The sequence below is a fragment of the Ciconia boyciana genome, chromosome 15 (genome assembly GCF_034638445.1).
Source record: "Ciconia boyciana chromosome 15, ASM3463844v1, whole genome shotgun sequence".
In the NCBI taxonomy this organism is placed as follows: Eukaryota; Metazoa; Chordata; class Aves; order Ciconiiformes; family Ciconiidae; genus Ciconia; species Ciconia boyciana.
In genome coordinates, this window is record NC_132948.1 from 6,186,434 (window position 1) to 6,208,390 (window position 21,957).

The following is a 21,957-nucleotide window of genomic DNA, read 5'->3' on the forward strand; positions in this document are numbered from 1 at the left end:
TAGGAAAGAAGAGACATTTCAAATAGATTCAGCCTGTGTGAAATTATGTAAAGAGTATAGAACAGGTCTGAGACATTTACAGTAGTCTATCCAAGACATACCGACACATCTAAATTAACCAAAAACTATTCAAAAGGCTGAAGAGCTTTGTGCTCATTAATATCATACTGCTGTCCTCTATCTGGAAGGTAAGACAAGATATGAATAGGAGCACAGCCCACCAAAAGTGCTGAGAAGAAATGAAAGCAAGCATAACTAAGCATTAGTTAGAAAAATTAGGAGTGATTCAGGCCAATTTTGGGTATATACCCATTTTCAAATGTAAGAAACTGATAGGAATGAAAATTCACAGTGTCGTCTGCTTAGTATCATCTGTCTTGCTTAGCCTCACCCTCAAGTAGCTGGCCTTCATCCATAGGTTGATATCTACTGTAAACAAGGACATTTTAGAGATAACACAATCATCATCTGAGGTGATGAAACAGTAGATCCAATAGTGACAGAAAACACAGTGCTCCTTGCAGGGTTATTAAGTGCCTGCACGCAGTCTGTGAGAGTATGTTCAGACAGATGACATATACACCAAGGTGAGCTGTCATGCAGCAAATGTATTTTCACTTCTACACATATTAGAGTTAAAATGCTGTAGCGCACTCCCCTGGAGGTTCTGTCTTCTCTGTTGGGGATGAGCATCCAAGACTACAGAATATGCCTGTAACTCCAGTCAGGGACTTCGATCTTTCTGAATGAACAAAGGCATGTAAAATTCCCTTGGTATCCAGTGGAATACTACTGATTCAGTGAGATCCTCCCTCTCTCTCTCTCTCTCTTTCCCGCTCCCTCCCTACTAGAAGACTCAGCTTGGGTAGTAAGTTCAGTAGTAAAAAGATGCATGGTGGGCCAGTATTTCAGTTTATCTAGCAACCTTCTATGGGCTGGCTAATATAAGATGACATGGACTTTCTTTCAAACAGTGATCCTTGGTTTTGGATTAGATTAGTTTCAAGGTCCCAAACTGTGGTGGGCCCTTGTTGTTAGTTTGTTGATTCTTTAAAAAAAAAAGGGGGGGGGGGAATAAAAAAGGTGGAGGATTTTTGTTACAAAGGGAAACTGGAAACTTCTCTGCACACAAGCAGAGACATGGCTGTATTGCAGAGGCCTCAGGGTAAGGATTAAAGAAAAACAAAATAGAAACCCTTCCATCTCTAATTAGGGTCTTCATTTGCCAAAGAGCCATTCCACAGCAGGAGGAATTACATTCAGGCCGTTGCTTGGATAACGTCTCCCAGCAGGTTGGCTCCTCAGAGCAGGCTACTCTGAGCCAACAATTTCTGGTTACTTGGAGGCAAGCAGCCTGCATATTGTTTTAACTGGCCTGGCTTTTGCAGCCAGTTTTGCTGAAGAACAATCTTCTATTCAGAATGCAGAGATAAAAGCTTCACTTGGTTTGAATTTGTCCCCAGTTTCTTTCTCCCTTTCTTTTTTTAAACATGGGAATTATAGGTTCTGGAGTTTGCATTATTTCTCTTGTAGACATCAGTGTTTTTCCCCCTCTAGCCACTTGATTCTTTGCCAGTGAAGGCTGCTGTCTGGAGTCCAGCCATTCATCAGCCCCTACCTCATCATTAACACTGTGGTGCTGGCGGTCACAGCTCATTGCTGGCGACAGGAAATCCTAACTTGCAAGAGGTTAACCACAGCCCATAAACAGCCAGGCTGGCTCATTAGTCCCTCACAGTCAGCTGAAGGGACCCTCTGGGAGTTTCAACACTGTTCATGGACTCAGGAGTCTATGCATTCTGTGCTCTTCACAAATGCCTTCCCTCCTCACCTCTTAAAAGCTCACTATTTGGATCCTCGGGGCTAAGGTCCATCTTTTTTCCTATCCAAAGCTGACCAAGTTCTTTGAGCATTTTGAAAAATTAAATGTCTGTGACGTATTCTCTTGGCTTACCAATTGAACAAAACACCAATGGGTCAACAACTGAGACATTAATGCACTAAAATACATACATGCTTTTGATATTTTTAATAGTTTTGGTGAGAGTTTCATATCCATATTAAGCAGTTCTAAGGCAACAGCTATGCAAATGTTGATAATATGTATGTAATCTGTTTAGAGAATTCATACCACAAATATGTCCAGCTCTAATCTTCAAGAAATAACCTGCTAGAATTGCAAATGGCTTGGTTAGTGCTCCCTACATTGACCAAAAAGCCCACTTCATACTAATTTTGAGTTCACAGTATGATCACTTGACTCATTTGGAGTTGATTCCTTGCACTTATACAAACATTAAATCATCATGTCGTCCAAACAGGCACCTCTAGATAATATCTACCTGGCCATCATGAAGACAAAATGTTTAGAGCAGAAAAACAGCTTCTGGCAAGTTATCTCAAAGGAGTAGGATATGAAGCACAATTTGTGTTGTATTTTCTCTTTCCTCCCTTTCAATCCTGTGAAAATCATGGCAAAACATTCCCACTTTATGCCTGCAATTTCTTACGATCCACTATTTTCCACCACTGCTGATTGTATCTGCCCATCTTTTACTCTGAATATCGGAGTCCCTCTGATGCAGCTCTGGTTACATTCCGCAGTTCTCCAATTTCTTTCAATGCCTTCTGTCTCTTAGTGCACCAAAATTAGGCGTGTCACTCATCTGTGAAGTCCTAAATAATTCCATTCCCTGCCTCTGTATCTGCTCCTTTTCTTCACTTTCTGATCCATTTATCTGATTCTGCTTGCCAGCTTTCTTTTGTGCTCATTTCTATACTCCAACATAGCTGCACTTACTTGCCCACTCACTTTTCTGCTTCAAACTCCATTTCTGTAGTTCTTCCAACATGTCTGCCATTGTGCATTTCTCCTCTTAGAGAAATAGGTAGATTCTGCATGTAAAATAAAAATATCTCTCAATGTTTGAGAGGCTCACAAGGCACATAGAATCATGAGGGTCCAAAAACTTAAGAGACATAAAACATTTACATATGCAGCATATGTATATATTTACATATTATTATTATTTGTATGTGGGGCATATCTTACAAAATTGTTCCTTAGTCTTTAGTCAGCCTGGACTTCCATTAATTTCTCTGGGAGTTCTGACTGAGCAAAGACTCCAGTAACACATGTTGTGCAACAACAGCTGCTTCTTTAGCTTAAGGGAGAAGCAGCTGTGTTCCACAGTTGGTTGGAAAGGAGTGAAGATGGTGGTGGGGACTGCTAAGGACTCAACTCTAAAAGTGGACATTTATTTAAAGTAATCAATCCAACAATAGCAAATCTAAGGAGTGCCCAGAGGGAGAAACATAAGAGACAGCCTTTCTTCATGAATACCCATTGCTTTTCATAACTGCACAGTGAACACAAAAAGGAAGTTAGGAAAATAACACAGTAACAGATTGCTGGCACTAGTTGCCAATGGAAAGAGCCCACCACCACCCATGAATTAAAACGTGATAGATCTACTTCTTCTGAACTGCCTAACCTGATTCAGCCCTTGTTTGTCCATTCCTTTGAGCACTCCCCTCTTTGGCTTTGATCCAGCTCTTTCCTTTTACATCTTACACCGTATGATCCATACACAACACAAACCTTTCCTCTGTCTCCAGAATTTAATTGGCTTGCTTGTCAGTTCTCTTACCTGTGCTCAACCTTTCCCTTCTCTCCTCAAAGGGACTGCTGAAATTAAGGTGGAAAGTAGTCACGGAATGAGAGGATTTAAAGAGGAAAGACATGAGAAAGGTACATATGAACTCAAGACTTCAACTATAGTGATGAGACTGCTGCTTCATGCCGCATCCCCATGTTCTCTGCAGCCAAACACTCTTACATGCAACATTTCTTCCTTTTTTTTCCCATTCAAATTCCTTTTTCAATCTGTTAAAATAGGCTTGTTGTTAGAGTATGGTCTGTAGGGGATGGAAGAAGAGGCAAGGAGATGGAAAGCAGAAATACACTGAGCTTTTGGCAAAAGCATTTTGCTTTATGTGATTTTTTTGTTGTTCAAAAATACACACTTATGTGTAAAATACACACACATCAGGAAGATTATGAGGACTGACTATTTCTGTCTGTCATTATGAAAATCCAGTTTCTTCCTAAAAAAATCATATATTATCCCCTCTTCTGATCTCATCTATGCAATTTTGTTAGAACTCCAGAAATCATTATGTCTATATGCTGTAGAGGTCTGATCACACTGCTAGCACTGGGGCAGTAAGAAACAATAATGTCAAAAGATAAATGACACAAAAAATATTTGCACAAGTAACAGTATCACTTCACATATTGTTTTTTAAAGATGTTTTATGGTTGTTTAAAATGGATGTTAACATTTCAGGTGTCCTGGACATTATAAATGATAATGAAGTGGGGAATAAGAAGAAACAACAGTACGATATTACAGCACTTATGTTCTTCTTTGGTGCTTCAGGAAAAATGGTAATTCTCTCTCTGTTTCTCAATATATTCTTTAGAACAAATACAGTAAGAAAAACGCATGTATGGCAGGGATGGCAATTATATATACTACTTATTTTCACAGTTAACTCTAATTTTAGGTGGTGCTGGGACAACAGACCATGGAAATGAAAAATTTAAATGCAAAGTTAATGGAGACTCTTAAAGAATGTGACTGATTCAGAAGCTCAGAGTCTTTAACACTAGCCAGGATGCTATTTTTCCCCTCAAAATGCATACTCTTTTTTCATTACAAAACAATGGGATTGATAATCAATGTAGTTTGTGTTTTGATCAGCGTTTTGGCACGTTTGGCATGTGCAATGTAGATCTATCAGCTAGTCCACAGCCAAAGGAGTCTAGTCTCATTCAAGAAACTTCTCTTCTGCTTCATAACAACTTTCTGCTTAACACAGAATGTCTGAGAGTTCAAAACAACCAATATTAAGTTTCTACTGCTGGACAACTTTTCTCAGTCTGTAGTTGACATGCATTTAGGCCAGCACTGCCATCAGAAAGAGCAGTCCCTTTACGCTCCTCCTCTTACTTGTTCCTACCTCCACTGGACACTACGCTGCCAACACAAACCTTCATGTAGCCACACAGTGAAACAAACAAACCAACAAACAAACCAACCAACCAGCTTAGAAGTCACCCATACTATTACTTTTCAGCCAGGCCAATTAAATCTTGCTGTAAATTTTGAGACTACTGCCTCGAAATGAATTCCAAATGCTTTTTAGATGCTGTTTAAAAAGAAGAAACACGGGCTGACAAACAGAAGGCAGCAAAGGTCCCCAAATTGTGGAACAGATACCACAAGTGGAATGTCAACTACTTCAATGGATGTAAGAAGTCTTCCTAAAGTGACAGTATCTTCTACTGCATGTGGCACAGGACCCATCATAGGGTGGGTTACTGCAGCTGTCACTACCAGCTGAAAGTATCTGAACAAGCAAAGTTTTGGAAACATTGATCAATGGTTTTAGGCATGTCTCATTAATTTTAGATCTTAATCTACTGCATAGCTCAGTCGTAATTTCTGAAAAAGTTTAGCATGGAAGACCATTTGCCTAAATTCCATATGCATTTCTACAACTGAACTGAATCAAGTTCTACAGGAAATTATTCAAACTGTATATAAAACTATTAATGTTATATGGAAACAAAAGGTATGCTTATATAGTCACTGCAATTCTAATTTGTACATATAACTGTATGCTTAATTTAGGCTATTAATATAAAGGTGTAAGTTGATTTTGTTCAATTTGCCTTTCTTTTTTTATTACTTTCAGTAACTCCGAAAGAAAAGGATGAAAATTGACTCCCCACAGGCCCTCTTGTTCCTCAAGTCTTAGAACAGATCACTCTTTATTCAGGAACTAAACTACCAACATAGCCCCATGATTTCTCGTTTGACTACCTTATAAGAATCTTTACATTTAAACTAAATTGGTAGACAAAAGGTTAGGAATCACAGACTTTAACGCAGACTCAAGTTGTGATGATTTTGGCCCCAACCTAAGTAGTATCATCACAATGATGACGTGGCAAAAGAAGAGATTCTTCTAGTTAGTAATAGTGTCAATGTTTTTGTAAATAAACTCTTAAAAGAGAGAAAATAAGTGAATGGATACTGGAAAAACTGTTAGGAATTTCCTCATATTACAGATGCCTTTGATCTGAAGAAAACAGGAAGCTGTAGTAGCAGGGACATCCTCTCTTTGTTAGGTTCTACTCAGATGCACATCCTCAAATACACACATCCTATTAATACAGAAGAGTCCCTTCAGCAGTCCCTGGAAGAGAAACAAGAACAAAATCCCTCCCTGTGGACTTTCAAGCCTGCAGAAAGGGAAGAAGTGCTTAAAAGTAGCACTTCTTTTTTAAGCAATTAAAAAAGTAGCAAATCTGCAGCATTTTCTCACTGTCTATCCTGTACTGAAATAAAAAAGCAATGGCACTGCTGGGTTGTATTTCACTGTCTTGACAGGTGTCCTTTGCTTCAAACATGACTGGGACGGGGGAAGAAGAGGGGGGCTGCATACTGGAATGTGCAGGACACATGCAGGTACTGCCATCACAACACAGCGGATGCAGGCATGCAACAGGTATTGTAGGCAACGCTGCTTTTCCCTTCCTTCAGAGCAAAGTTACGCTGCTGGAGCACGTGCGCTGGCAAGCAGAGGAGAAGGGGTCTCATTGTGCTGTATGCAGAGGAGGCAGGAATTCCAGGAGGGGAAAGGTTCCCTTTGAAGCACATGGCACGAAGAGCTTCCCAGTGACCATGGCAACAGCTCAGTGGGTTCCCAGCCTGAGAACCAAGTTGCTACAGCCATGCCTCAAAAACAAAAAAAGTCTGAAAGAAGGAAAGAGAGAGGGGGAGGTGGGGTCGGGGGTGTGGGGGAGAGAAGTTGGAGCAGAATTAGCCTGGCAGAAACTGAGCGGCTCCCTGGTAGGCAAATCCAGCCAATAATGCTGGTCGGGTTCACGGGGTTTCCTTTTCATTTCCAAAGCTTTCTTCTTCCTCTGTCATTCCCCTTCTAGCCCTATTCAGGAGCTCATGAGATCAGTAAAACCCAGGCCTTTGCTTTGCCTGCATGCAGCATTGCCTCAAACAGGGCTGCACTGTGATCAAAGGCAATGTTAAATCACAGCTGCCACACACACCCCTTTCCCAATCAGGGTCCAGTTTTCACGGGCACTCTAACAGGAGATACATTTTTTTAAACTCTTTCATTTCCATTACACCATATAAATCTGACTAAGAAGGATGAGCAATTAAAAAATCTATATGGAAATGGACACATTAAATTCTGTACAGCTACCAATCCCATTTAGCACATGGATAAACAAGTGGAGTGAAGCTTCTGAAAACACAGACCAGGGTTTTACTAAAAACAAAACAAAAAAACCCCAAACAAAACAAAAAAACCCCCAAACCAAAACACCCCAATTCAAAAAAGACCACAACAACTAAAAACAACAATAAGAATAAACCCATACATCTTTGTACCAGATTTGTGTGTCACAGAATTTAGCTCTACAAACAGCTTTTAAGTAGTCTCTACATTCTACTTCACAATATTCCAAACTTCCCACAATATCATCTCTATTTTCTTTCTTTTCCTTTCCTATTAAACTAAACAAAACCTCATAATTTATTCCTTCATATATGCATGCATTGCACCGTACAGGCACAAGCAATAATCTTTTTGCTTCTACTACTATATTACTCAACACAAATGTTCACCAGTTTTAGTGAAACGAGTTTAAATTGGCTCCCTTAAAACAGGACTTACAAATTCTTTTATGGTTTGAGTTAGTCTGAGCTTTTAAACACATTCATTTATGATAGGCTTAAGCTGACAAGGTTATCCATTCCTTATGTACGTAAGAAAGATGGACAGAGTAATTGCCAGCTGAGCCAGGATAACTCTCCATGTGTATCCTCTTAGTTCATAGCAAAGATGAGGATACCCAAACTAGCTTTCTCAGTGAAAAGCGTCCAAATGAAACAGAATTGCCCACATGTGCCATAAGCTGGAAAAAAGGGAAGTGCATACACAGTCAACTGCCCTGGCAGGGTCTTTTTATTTTGCCCTAAATTGTTGAGGCAGACTTTCAATTATGCCCATGACAGTTTTAAAAGAAAGCAAGTCCTTAACTTCTCTCACCTTCCTGGCACCAACTTTATTCCTACTATCAAATCAATAGGTCAAATTGATGCAATCACATCACTTTCCCAACATACAAGATTTGGCTTTTATTTCACAGAATGGCTTCTAATGGAGTTAAGATCTAAGAATAGATACGAGAAGATCCCAATGGCAATTCCAGTATTAGGAAATAAACGGGAACTGAAAAGGGGAGATATATCTGCTTCCAGCAGGACATATAATTGATCACACAGTCAGATTTAACTAGACAAAGCAGAATTCCTGTGCTCTAAAAGTTCAATGCCCTATGTGCTCGATTTTACGCACTCTACTACATCTTTTAAGGAAGTAAGAATATTCGCATTCGGTGAAGTCTTACTGTTACCCACCTGAGTCATTCATGCAGATGTGTGTGTAACAAGGGGTTGCTTTGCCATTTATCTCACTTGCATAATATCTGGATATTAGCAACACCAGCAAAGCTGAAATGCAACACTTCATATACCCAAGAGGCCAGTACGTTTCTGAAACGTTGCATCAGCCCTGCATCTTGTAACAGCCACATTATCTCTGCAATAGATGCTGCAGTTGGGCAGGTCTACTTTACAGAATTTTGGAAAAGCAAGAGCTTACCGCAATTCTACTGAAAGGCAAACACAGTATTTGTCTGGAAGATCAAATAGTGCGGGACAAGCCACCTTGTGGGCCAGATAAATCAAACTAAATGAGGAACAAACAGTAGCCTTGCACTCCTTCATTTCTTCCTCCTTTTCTAAATGGAAGAAGTTCCATTTCCCTTCCCTGTTCAAGGCCACCCCTCCCTCATTTTATTTTATTTTCCTTTTTCTTTTCCTTTCCTTTTTCCTTTCCTTTCTCTTTTCCTTTCCCCTCTCCTTTCCTTGCCTTGCCTTTTCTTTTTCCTTTTCATTCTATTTCTCCTCTCCTCCCCCCTCCCTTGTCCTCCTCTCCTCTCCCTCTCCTCCTCCCTTTCCCTTTCTCTTTCCCTTTCATGTTTTCTTTTAAGTCAAACAGCTGCCAAATCCTAAAAACAACCAGAAGAAGACACATACACACATGCAGCAGGTTTGATACTTACCCAGGCAAAACAGTTTGCAGGCCAAACTGAATACTCATGTAGCCATTTTCACCAAATTGCATGGCAACTGAACTTTTCAGAGACCCAGACAATCGCAATGCAATTTGTTCCCACTGGTAAGATAACCAGGCTGACTTAATTGACAGACCTGCAAGAAGCTCATGGCTGATGCTCCTGCTATCTGCACTCAACGATATTTCAAGAATTCTAAATTTCTTCTAAATCAGGTCGTGACTTGAGCATAGGGAGGACTGAGCAGAAGGGTTGCAGAGAAAAGATGGAGAGGAGAAACTACAGCAGCAGGCATGAAATAGGGCACAAATATTTCAGGAAGAGAAGGATAAATTCGACATGAAAATACAGAATGAGGAGCCGCATTCAGTTACCGAGAAGCAAGTATTGCCTAGAACCTTGGCCAGTCTTTTTTCACCTGTTAAAATTACTGCACATAAACTGACACACAAGAAACATTGTGCCCAAACTCTCTGGACACACCCTATGCAGGATGCAGGAGTCACATCACCCTCATTACGCATCAAAGTAGATGCTACAGAGCTCCTGAAGCAAAGCCAGGGTCTGCTGTTCAGCAGGCCAAGCTTCAGGAAGCTACGATCAGCAGATACTGAGGTGTACTCATTCTAGAGATCAATGTGGCTTTGGGGACATAGGGAATATAGAGGACATGGCGGGATTTGGGTACATAGCAGTGGGTCAGGCAAGCAATGTCACTATGTCAGAAAATATTCATAACATTGTTTGTGCAGGATATCTATGATTTCCACTTTCTTCATCCATTTTGCACACCTACTTCCTCACAAGCTTTTCAAAAGCCTGACAGATGGGACTGAACAGATTCCTTCCTTAAATGGCTTTCCCCAAGACTCAACTTACTCCTGGAGTTTACTTATGGTTTACTGTGCATCTTTCAGTACCCAATCTTCTCTAATTCCTATCCTCACGAGACCTTATCCTCAGATTTTACCCTCCTAAGAGCAAAGAAGCATCAGCTGGAATTTCTGTGAAACAAAAACCAGTATTCCAAGTTAGAAAAAAAAGTTGTATTATGCTGAAATTCAATAGAAAGGGCAGTCACTTCTTAGAGAGATGTTTCTCACCATGTACCACAAGCTAAACCTGCAGCAAATTTTAGACAAGCAGATGGCTTCCCATTTCCTTTGAAATGTAGGGTTTTTAGAAGTTTTGTTTATAAATACACAGAGACAAGTTTTACCTACAAAATGTCAACCTAGGATTTTATTTTCTGCCTGATATACTACATTTTCACTGCTCACCTGAAGTCACCAACACTATCCTACCGAAGTCTCAGCAACTTGAGCCAGCTGGATTTTATGATGAACCCCAGAGATCTTATGTATTTTCAACTACTCAGTTACTGGTAGAACTTGTGGCCTATGCTCTTTCACACACTTCCAACTACTCTAGACTTCAAATGTCAACATATAATAACCTCAATCCTCAAAAATTCTAAGCTAAGAACAAAAAAAGGACAGCTTTCTACTTTCCTTTTAAACATATCTGGCAGCAGTAATGATATCTTACTGACTTTGCCCCATAAAACAAAGGGAAATGTTTTGCAAAGAATTTAGATTCCGGAGGCTGTATTCCACAGGGAGATTCCAGCAAGATGAAAATTTTTATTTCTTTGACCAATACAATAAGATTCACTTGTTATCAGAGATATCTATTCTGCAATTAAAGCAAAGAAATCTCTTCAACCCTAGAAGACTCCTCTTCCCCCCAAAAGAGGAAATGAATATATGTCTTCTGAGAAAACTGTACCTAAGGAAAACCAATAACATGCTTTCATTTTGACTGCTTTTGATAAGAAGCTTCCTTTGATTGAGTTAGCATCACACTTGCAGTGCACCCTATTTCTACCCCAATACTGCTTCTGCTGAACAGCCATTTTTGCAGAAGCCTTTGTTAGGTTCCTACAGAGCTCGAAAAAGGAATGTGTGCACTCAGCTCCTCATCACCATCTCTATCAACTGAGTTATGACATTATCTCTCCCTGAAGCATCTAGCGTGAAAACAGGCAAAACAGGAATAATTTGTGGAGTAAAGGGAGTTTTCTCTTGATTTCTTGCTGATTTTTCTCAGAAAGGAACTAACCCTTCCAAGGAACAGTTACATGCAGCATTTACCCCAAACTACCACCTTACCTTTCCTAAGACAGTGAGGCATGGCTTAGGCTCCAACTCTGGCTGTTCCAGTTTCACCACTCCTACCCAGCCGTATTCGTATAGGTCTTCCTCATCATTGCTATTACACAGTCCGAGTGGATGCATCTGAAATAGAATCAGAAAGAAACCTTAGCCAATCAGTAGAATTCAAAAAACAGACAGATTGCTTTTGAATACCTTAGTTCATAACAAATACACTTTTATTTATTAAGGTACACCAGAAAAAATGAAACATAAGGGTGCATGTATAAAGAATTCAGTACGTTTCTGAAGCATGCGATGAGTACAAAATCTTGCAATGTTATGGGAGCTCACTGTCATCTTGCTTATGAAAAATCATTTAAGGCTCACAATTAAATGTGATTATAAGTCCTTTTCTCAGGTATAAAATAGTTAAATACAAAGCTCCACTCTGTATTGCAAACCACCTTTCCTTGCAAACTGACAGAAATAATAGAAACTGTTTTGCGGAGTCACTCATAAAAGCTTTACATGTCATAAGATCCAGAACCAATGTTTGAGAGGCATTATCACTTTTTTTTTTTTAATATTTGCACAACATTAACTGTCTGTCATCCTTTGGAACATGCCTATCATGTAGTTCACAGTAAGGTACAAGAAGCTTCCTCACTATTGTGGAACAGTCTCTAGTTTTTTCTGAACCCCAATGAGGGGGAGGTATCATGAAGTGAGAAACTTCAGTCTCCTTTTAGGTATTTGTGTTTCTTACACAAGGCAACAATACATATTTGCTTTAATTTCAGATATTCCATCTCTTCCTCCTCCTTCCAACACTATGTAGTTACTCTAATTTTATTATGGCAAGGAGCTTCCTATGCATTGATTCTTTTAACTCTGTCTTTTCCAAGTTTGCTGTCCTTCGTTAGGATACTATCTTTGTGTAGAGACTAGGGTGTGAAACATTCAACTTCTTACACTATTTACTATGTTCTCCGTGTTCTCTTTTTCCCCTCAACTAAAATCTCAGATTTTTCACAGACCCTTGCTTAAGAGTTGCCCAGGCTTTAACACATATGCAGAAAGAGTTCTTTGCAAAAAAACTCTGTACTTTATCCAGCTTCATGCCTTTCCTTAAATCTCACCTTTGCCAAACTAGCTGACGAAAAACACAAACTGCTGTCAACACTATGACAATTTTGTTTTCTGGGAGCTGATTATAATAGAAGATTATACTCCTCAATAATGTATATATATCTCACTAATCCATGCAAAGTAGCACCATGTAATGGTCACTAATCCTGCCATCTCTTCTGCATCACCAGCTTGTCGTTTTGTCCTTTTCTCCCATGTCTTGTACCTTGACTTTCATTCTGCAAGTGATTCAATACAAGGAGACCTATTTATATCATCTTGTGGGGCCCTGACTTTCTCAATAACTTCAGTGATTACTGTGAAATATGGGAAACATGATGGTGATCTGGCACAATACAGAGGTTTTCCTACCACTCATTGTTTTTCAAGATCCATCACCAATCCACCTATATTTTGAGAAGAAAACAGGCCACCACAATACTAGGCAGACAGTAGAATCCTCTGCCCAACTCTTAATTAATCCTTCCTCTTTTTTTGGTATGAGTTACTATTACACATTACGGAGCTGTCTACAGTCTCACATGGATGAGCAGTTCAACTTCCTCTGTTTAAAAGCTTGGGACAGGTACTATCACTAGAAGATGAACTCAGCATCTGATGGAGAAAACTATTCAGCACAGACATAAAAACAGGGAAGGGAGTCAGGCAGAGAGCACTCTCTCCAAAATTGCCAGAGCATTTGTTTCAACATAATTAACCCCAAAAGGAGTCCATGGGATCCTTTAAGTAAACACAAAGCTTTAATCTATATTAAATATCTAAAGAAACAGAGAACCATTCCCTTGATGTAATTCCCTTGACGTACGCTGTATCACTTGAGCTTTGAAACCATAACCCATATCTAAGAAGTTTCTAGTTCAAAATCCTTGAAATGTGCTGGGGCAATTTCCACATACCTGAAAGGGCAAAACTGAAACCACGACTCAGGTGCTTTTATCCAAGGTTACAAAATCTGTATACACTGCTGAGGGTTTAAAATAACTTCAAAAAGAGCCACAAAATTTTAAGTGGGTTAGTGTTACAGAGCAGACAAACAGTACACCAACAGAGGAGGAACATTTTACTCTGTAACTCTATCACCTCAAAAAAGTCCTGATGATTAAAAGAAAACTTCCACCCTTTCGTCCTTTTTTTCCTGTCTGACAGGATAGGGCATTATAGTGTTACAAACCACCATATGAACAGCTCAGGATCTTTCTATACACTGTCATGAGATGAAAAGTCTCGGTCTTTTTTTCCCAACCATACAAAAAATACTGTCTCTACCCACTTTAGTCCAGAAAACATCTTGGAAGAAGGCCAAGAGGAACAGAAAAGTCTTTGCGCAGCCACTTTTCTCCAGAATACTGTTATTCCGTAACAGTTTCCAAGGGTGAATAGCCCTTTAGATCATCATCACCAAGCACATGCTGCAGTCATGTCCCTGGAAATAAGGATAAGCCCAAAGTTGGAAGAGCCTCTTCTCTTCCTTTTACAAAGCCTGTGCTTCCTTACCTTTAAAAAGAAATTGGTGATTTTGTCCCCTTCTCAATGACAATACCGGCCAACACCCTGTCTCCAACAACAATGCCCCAAACATCTGAGAAGACAGCCTTCCTATTTAGAGGCAAAAAAGCTGCAAATTACATACAATTCTAAAGACAGTTAAATATTTGCAGTGTAGAGTATTACAGGCCTCTTAATAGGGTTTTCAAGACAGTCAGGAATTTGCACCAGTCAAGCACTCGGCATACCCTAGCTCAAGCATCTCACCTTCACACACAGGGCATGTATCCTATGTGGCACAGAGCTCCCAGGCACTTAGCAAAATCAAACTTGCATTTCTGAACACTCCTGTCTTCTCCAAAAAGCTAGGTGGCCTGGAAAAGGACCTGTGCACAGTTTAGTAGACAAAAATCATAGGCCTGGAAGCAGCAGAGCCCTCAAGACTCAAATAACCTCCACACTTCTATCAAGAACCAACAAATCACTTAAACAAAAAGCTTTGCTCGACCTTTGGGGTGCCACAGCTAACAATTCTTTATGATTTTAGACTTTATTAAATAGAAAAAAAAAAGCTTTTTTACCCATGATACAAATATTTTGGGAGGGGAAGGGAAAGGCACAAGATTTAGGACTCCAAAATAGTTATCAGCAAACTAATGTTTATAGGCTCAGAAGAGCTTCATGGTTAGACCCCCATGGAAAGAGTGTAACTGTCCAGAATAAATTATCTTTCCTGTTATAAGAGGCATGACCAGAAGAAACAAACATGAGAACTAGTCAGAGAGGAAGGTAGGGAAACATAACATGGGGGAAATATAACCCCCATTTTTAAAAAGGGAAAAAAGGAAGACCCAGGGAACTACAGGCCAGTCAGTCTCCCCTCTGCGCCCAGCAAGATCATGGAGGAGATCCTGAAAACTATGATAAGGCACATGGAAAACAGAGAGGTGATTTGTGACAGCCAACATGGCTTCACTAAGGGCAAATCATGCCTGACAAATTTAGTGGCCTTCTACGACAGGGTTACAGCATTGGTGGATAACGGAAGAGTGACTGGACTTGTGCAAAGCATTTGATACCGTCCCGCACAACACCCTTGTCTCTCAAATGGAGACACATGGATTTGATGGGTGGACCACTCGGTGGATAAGGAATTGGCTGGATGGTCACACTCAAAGAGTTGCGGTCAACAGCTCGATGTCCGGGTGGAGACCAGTGACCAGTCGTGTCCCTCAGGGGTCTGTATTGGGACCAGTATTATTTAACATCTCTGTCGGGGACATGAACAGTGGGATTGAGTGCATCCTCAGCAAGTTTCCGGATGACACCAAGCTGAGTGGGGTGGCTGATACTCTCGAGGGAAGGGATGCCATCCAGAGGGACCTTGACAGCCTAGAGAGGTGGGCCCATATGAACCTCATGAAGTTCAACAAGGCCAAGTGCAAGGTCCTGCACCTGGGTCAGGGCAATCCCAAACATGGGTACAGGCTGGGGGACGAGTGGGTTGAAAGCAGCCCTGGAGAGAAGGACGTGGGGGTACGGGTGGATGGAAAACTGGGCATGACCTGGCAATGTGTGCTCACAGCCCAGAAAGCCAACTGCATCCTGGCCTGCATCAAAAGAAGCGTGGCCAGCGGGTCGAGGGAGGCGGTTCTGCCCCTCTGCTCTCGTGAGACCACACCTGGAGTACTGCGTTCAGCTCTGGGGCCCCCAGCATAAGAAAGACATGGACCTGCACGACCGGGTCCGGAGGAGGGCCACGAAGATGATCGGGGGCTGCAGCCCCTCCCGTATGAGGACGGGCTGAGAGTTGGGGTTGTTCAGCCTGGAGAAGAGAAGGCTGCGCGGAGACCTTAGAGCAGCCTCCCAGTACTCAAAGGGGGCCTGCAGGAAAGATGGGGAGGGACTCTTTATCAGGGAGCGTAGTGACAGGACAAGGGGTAACGGTTTTAAACTGAAAGAGGGTAGATTTAGAGTAGAAATTCTTTACTGTGAAGGTGGTGAGACCCTGGAACAGGTTGTGGATGCCCCCTCCCTGGAAGTGTTCAAGGCCAGGTTGGATGGGGCTTTGATCAACCTGATCTAGTGGAAGGTGTCCCTGCCCATGGCAGGGGGGTTGGAACTAGATGATCTTTAAGGTCCCTTCCAACCATTCTATGATTCTATGAATGGCAGCAAAAATACAGAGCAATCAAGGACACAATAAGGTACCATCCAGCTTATGGCTCCTGTAAGTCTCATTCCAGGTTCATATCATACACCAACAGCAGAGTTTTGCTGAAATGGAGACTGCCACGTCATTTGGTTCCTGCCTCCAGCAGACCCTAACCCAGCAGAATCTGCCAAGGCTGAAATTACCAGATCATTTTGACTCTAGCTTCAACACAAATGGAATAACGAGACCCCTAAAAAGGCACTCACGTCTTTCTGACAAACCACTAACCACATTCATTGTCCCTATGGTTCTCCATGATAGAACTGCAGGACTCTTGTCTTCTGTTGTATGAAAAAATCGGTATGCAGCTTTCAAGATCGTAAAGGATGGCCACTCCCGTAATGTAGCTTTGCAGAGCTCCTACTTTCCAATCAGAAGAAGGTGGGAACAGACAGCATATCCAGTACTTTCTCCCTTCCAGCAGAGGCATGTGTTGTCTAAAGACTAGAGGAAAATCTTAGAGGAAAACCCTCTCATCTCACTTTACAAGATCAGCGAAGAAAGAAGACTCTGAGAAACTGCATGCATTAAGAAGGATTCAGAGAGCATCATGTGCTTACAGCTGCTTGGACAAAATACGCATGACAATATTAGCTACTATCATCTGAGGCATGTGTATCATGCAGTAGGTAGCAGGCACTAAGTCTGAAATCCAGAGACTGAATTTTGGAACACACATTAAAACCAAGACCAGTATGTGTAACTAAATGAGCTGTCTCTTTGAAAAGCTGCACAAGACTTCAAATTGAATGTGGAACAAGAAGCCGGACTGGACAACAGGTAAGAATGAAGAACTGTATGAGATCTGAGAAATATCAATTATTTTTCTGGCAAGAGGTGACTTCTGCTCAGCATTTACTGACCACTGTATGGCATTCTGAAACTCCTTCTCCAAATACTAACAGCCCCTGCTTCTTGAAACTAGCCCAAAGAACTACGTTTCCTAGGAAGTTTCTGAACTCTATCCTGATGCAAGAACCTAAAAAAGGAATCCCTGGCAAGTTTGTCAATAAAGGGGAAAAAAGTAAGCAGGAACTCATCTCCTCAGTAGAGGACTCATGCCATTCATACAGTTGTATTCACGCTGAGGGAAAGAAATTTTCAAATTCTTGTCCAAACCCATGAATTGAACCCACTTAGAACACACGCTTTTACTCACAAACTACAGCAAGGTTGTACTATGAACTAGTTACTAGAAGAAAGCTGTGTTCTGGCTAGCAAACAAAACCAAACAGCTGTCACAGAAGAACTCTCTTCCAGCATGGCCATGCTGGCTACTACCATTGCTGTGCAAGGACAAACGTGACCACAGCAAGTGGATTCCATTTTGTAGTCCAACTACAAATGTAAGGTAGGCACAGAATGTCTACCTTACATTTCCTACCAGTGCACAGAATACTGAAGCAGGGAGAAGACCAAAATTTATTAAACCACCACACAATGGCAAAATGATCTTGCACATGAGAAACCTCAAACCCAAACGCAAAACCCAGTGTAAGCAGTAAGCAAAACTAACAGGGTGCCGCAGGCTCTGTGCTGGCAAATGTAGAAAACTTACTAGGTACATCTGCAGGCTACAAACTCCCAAGGATTTTGTTGCATCACACTGGAATCTCACCAGAGTAATTAACGAAACAAATTATATTATGCCAGCAGTACTCCCTCAAAGTCTGTATGTTTCGGGAAGGGACAATTGAAAAAAACATTGCACTGTTCAATTAAAAACATGTGCATTGCAAAGCCAAACTGTTCCTAGACTATTTGTTCCAGTGAAGCTGAAGATCTACAGGACCAACACAAATACTCAGCTAAGTCAGACGCATTAGTCATCAGCTCTGTGTAACCATTAATACATTGAAGGAACTCATATTCAAGTATCCAATGTCAGCTCTTTTAATAAAATGGCATTATGAAGTCAATGACAGGTTGTACAATCTACCAATTCACATTCAATTATCATGACCAGAACTTGGGAGCATGACCTCTGTCCCCACCCTCCAGCACCTCTTCCTCTGGGCTCCTCATGGATTTCCGTGACAGTACTCTTCTCACCTTCTCTCTGGGTGCTCTCATCTGTTCACATTGTTCAGATTTCAGGTTTTTAATGCAGATCATTTAAACCTCCACTCAAACCAGCTTCTCCATCAACCTCATCCTGATCTCATGCCTCATGGATAAATTACCAATGGCAATCTGATCACCTTCCTCAAAATTTTGTCCCTACCCCACCCGTCAATAGAAGACATTCAATTCTCCCACCTCAAAAAAACATTTGGGGTTTTGTGTAACATTTTTACACCACTTCCAAAAATCCCTTATTGTGTTTGTTTCAGCAGGGAATGCACATCTCTTCTTTGTACATCAACTCATCAATTTCCATCTTACCTACTGCAACTTTCTTCTCTCTGAACACACCAAGCCCTGTAGTAACCCTTCTGACCAACACTGTTAGAATCATGTTCGTGGTGCACCACTCTGAGCATGCAATTTCTACCCACAAATCTCTTCTCTGCATAAATTTCTTTCTGGCTTCCCATCCCAGCCAACAGTATTTCATTCACACTTCATATTGAGACTCCAGTGGCTAACAGGAAAGCCAGCTTCAGTGGCCCTTTCATAGGGTTATTTTTTTTTCCCCCCAATTCACACTACAATTAAGGATCCCAAAGGGCCTAAACAAACAAAGAAAAAAGACAAAGGGTACATTCACACCATGTGAAGATCACAAGTGAGCCTCAACCTTCAAGCCATTAAATCCACATGGTCTATCATGCCACCAAATATTTATTGGCTGAGGTGTGGAAGCAGGACAGTCATGTCCACACATATCAGGGTGATCCCATTATATTGCTCTGGGGCCTCTGCTAGCTTGGATAAAACCAGGCTGGCATTTCTGTGTCTTACATAGTTCCAGTAGTTTGCAGAAAGACAGAGCATGTCAACACTGTAAACAGATTCCCTAATTTCGGTTCCACTGGAAACCAAACAACAAAACCCTAACAGATCCCAACGCTTCCCCTTTCCTGCAAAGACATCAGTTCTAACAAATACAAGCCAGGTCTGGATAACGAGACCTGGACAGTCTTAAAAACTTCGATAACATGCCTTTGAGATTCAGCATTACCTTCCCAAACTTTCTTCTGGCTGAACTCTGGTTGAAACATAGTGAGGCACATACAAAGTTTAGAATGTGTGCTCTGGTCACAGCAACATGAGATCAATAACAATCAAACTAAACAAGAACCTCTTCACTAAAATTACCTATTTATTCTTCCCATTCTTTTCTTAGTTAAATTTTAGTCTTCCTCCCAGTCAAGCTGCCAGTGTCTCCCTCTGGGCTTAATCTCCTATAATTACTCAGGTGTTTTATCTCCTGACAAATAATAAGGGAAGAGATACAAGGCGTAGATATTTTTCATTCATTTTTGTATTTTGACCCCATATTTGAAGTTAACCTGATTTTTTAAAAAAAAAAAAAACAAAGCATCTCTCAGATTTAGTAAGCCTCCTAGATACCTATTCACCATTTGCTTATTCTCATTGTTCCATTGAGCGTATCACAAAAGGCAGTCATATCTACTCACACGCAATGTGCACCACCAGAATCTGTGGCTGATTGTTATTGGTAATTCAGCATACAATGAATAAACGTACCTCTGTGAAACCAGGTAAAGATTTACATATACGTCAGAGGGCCCTAAGTAACTCTCTGCATTGATCTGGAAATTCAGCTGGTAACACTGCCATAAGGACTTTCATACTTTCTGTGGCAGAGGATTAATGTGCAGAGCAGCATTACATACTGTTCCCAGTTCATGAAACAAAGGCCAGGATACCAAGACATCCTTTTCCAAAAAATTGATGTATGACTTCCTCATGGCCATGAAGGAATATGTGCTATAAAATTCTGAAGTATACGCTAGCAGAACCAGACTCAATATTGCCTGTCCAAACTAAAGTTACATTCCACCCTGGTAAGGATCTCTATTCTTTTAAGGTTCTCTCTTGCCTCTAATGTACCAGCACATTTTGAAATACAAAACTGAAGTATTTTCCCCTTTGTTTAGTTATGTATTTGACAAAAAGATTTGGATAACCCAGGTATAACAAAATCTCATGGTTTTGCAACAGTAACCAGAAATGACACTGCTGCAGGGACAGGGACTGGGTGAGGGACTGACTGAGCACCTGGGCTGGTTTTGGCTGGGATAGAGTTAATTTTCTTCACAGTAGCTAGTATGGGGCTGTGTTTTGGATTTGTGCTGAAAACAGTGTTGATAACACAAGGATGTTTTAGTTGTTGCTGCACTAGTCAAGGACTTTTCAGCTTCCCATGTTCTGCCAGGTGCACAAGAAGTTGGGAGGGGACACGGGTGGGACAGCTGACCCCCACTGACCAAAGGGCTATTCCATACCATATGGCGTCATGCTCAGTATATAAAGCTGGGGAAGAAGAAGGAAGGGGGGACGTTCAGAGTGATGGCGTTTGTCTTCCCAAGTAACCGTTACGTGTGATGGAGCCCTGCTTTCCTGGAGATGGCTGAACACCTGCCTGCTGATGGGAAGGAGTGAATGAATTCCTTGTTTTGCTTTGCTTGCGTGCACGGCTTTTGCTTTACCTATTAAACTGTCTTTATCTCAACCCACGAGTTTTCTCACTTTTACTCTTCTGATTCTCTCCCCCACCCCACCCGGGGGGAGTGAGCGAGCAGCTGGGTGTTGCTTGGTTGCTGGCTGGGGTTAAACCATGACAGCACCCACATACCATCTCTCTGGGCAACTACCATCCCTCCAAGCATACATAACTGATTTACTCACAGAAGTGCAAATTTACCAGGCAGGAGAAGAAAGGGCAAAAGTAATAAAAGAGAGATTTAAAAATGGCTCACAGATCCATGCTGCGAGCAGATGAATGAAATATACTTTTGTAGTGTCAAAGTTAGTACAAATTCTAGACCACCTAAGACCACAAAATAAGACACAAGGGCTCTGGGGATCTACCCCTGTCCAAAGGACCATAAAAGAGAGGATGAGAAGGCAGGCATGGCAGGTTTTTGTCTGTGTTCTCAAATAAAAAACCATGTTATGTTTAAGGTGCATATCAGAAGTGTCAACCCAGTAGCACAATTCTGAAAAACATGTATTTAAGATACAGAAAAATCCAGAGAATCAACAGCTAGGCCAGTAAGACATGGGCTGCATCGACAGAAAACTTTCTGTCCACAAAAGCACTCTACCACATCAAGCCAGAGATAGATTCTGCTCGGATTCCACAGGCTTACATTGTAGCAGTCTCAGTAGATCATGACAGACAGAATATATTGCAATTTTCCAAAACAGGGATATCAACTAAAAGTGCAACATGAGCTAGTGAATTTAAGAATTCAAGCTTAAAACACTGATGTTACTTCTACTGATTAGGTGCCCAGATGTGGCAACATACCACGCACTGGGGCAGATGGTGCTTACAACAGGACTCATGAAGTGCAAGTGCCTGTCATGTTCTCATCGCTGGTTTACAAGCGAATTAACCCTGATTCTCAGACAAAGCAGTAGTTTTCTTACTCTCCATATTGGGGAGATGTTTGCACAGTAAACACCAATATCTGTCTGACCAGACTTCACTGCATGGCTAGAAAAGTGTCAGAAAGGAAGATGGTACTGTGGCATGAGGACTTACGCCACTGAAATGAACAGAAAATCAAAAATAAAACCCA

The 21,957-nt window shown here is 41.2% G+C and overlaps 1 protein-coding gene across 3 annotated transcripts in view; it reads right to left on the minus strand.

The window, feature by feature from the left end:
* ZNRF3 (zinc and ring finger 3) overlaps nucleotides 1–21,957 on the minus strand; it is a 99,597-nt gene that overhangs the window by 26,748 nt on the left and 50,892 nt on the right. For 2 of the 3 annotated variants that reach the window (XM_072879799.1, XM_072879800.1), the window contains exon 2: nucleotides 11,407–11,532. In XM_072879799.1, coding sequence (XP_072735900.1) covers nucleotides 11,407–11,532 — 126 coding nt within the window. Of the gene's footprint in view, nucleotides 1–11,406; nucleotides 11,533–21,957 lie in introns of those variants that run through there. The other variant, XM_072879802.1, reaches the window with a different exon arrangement.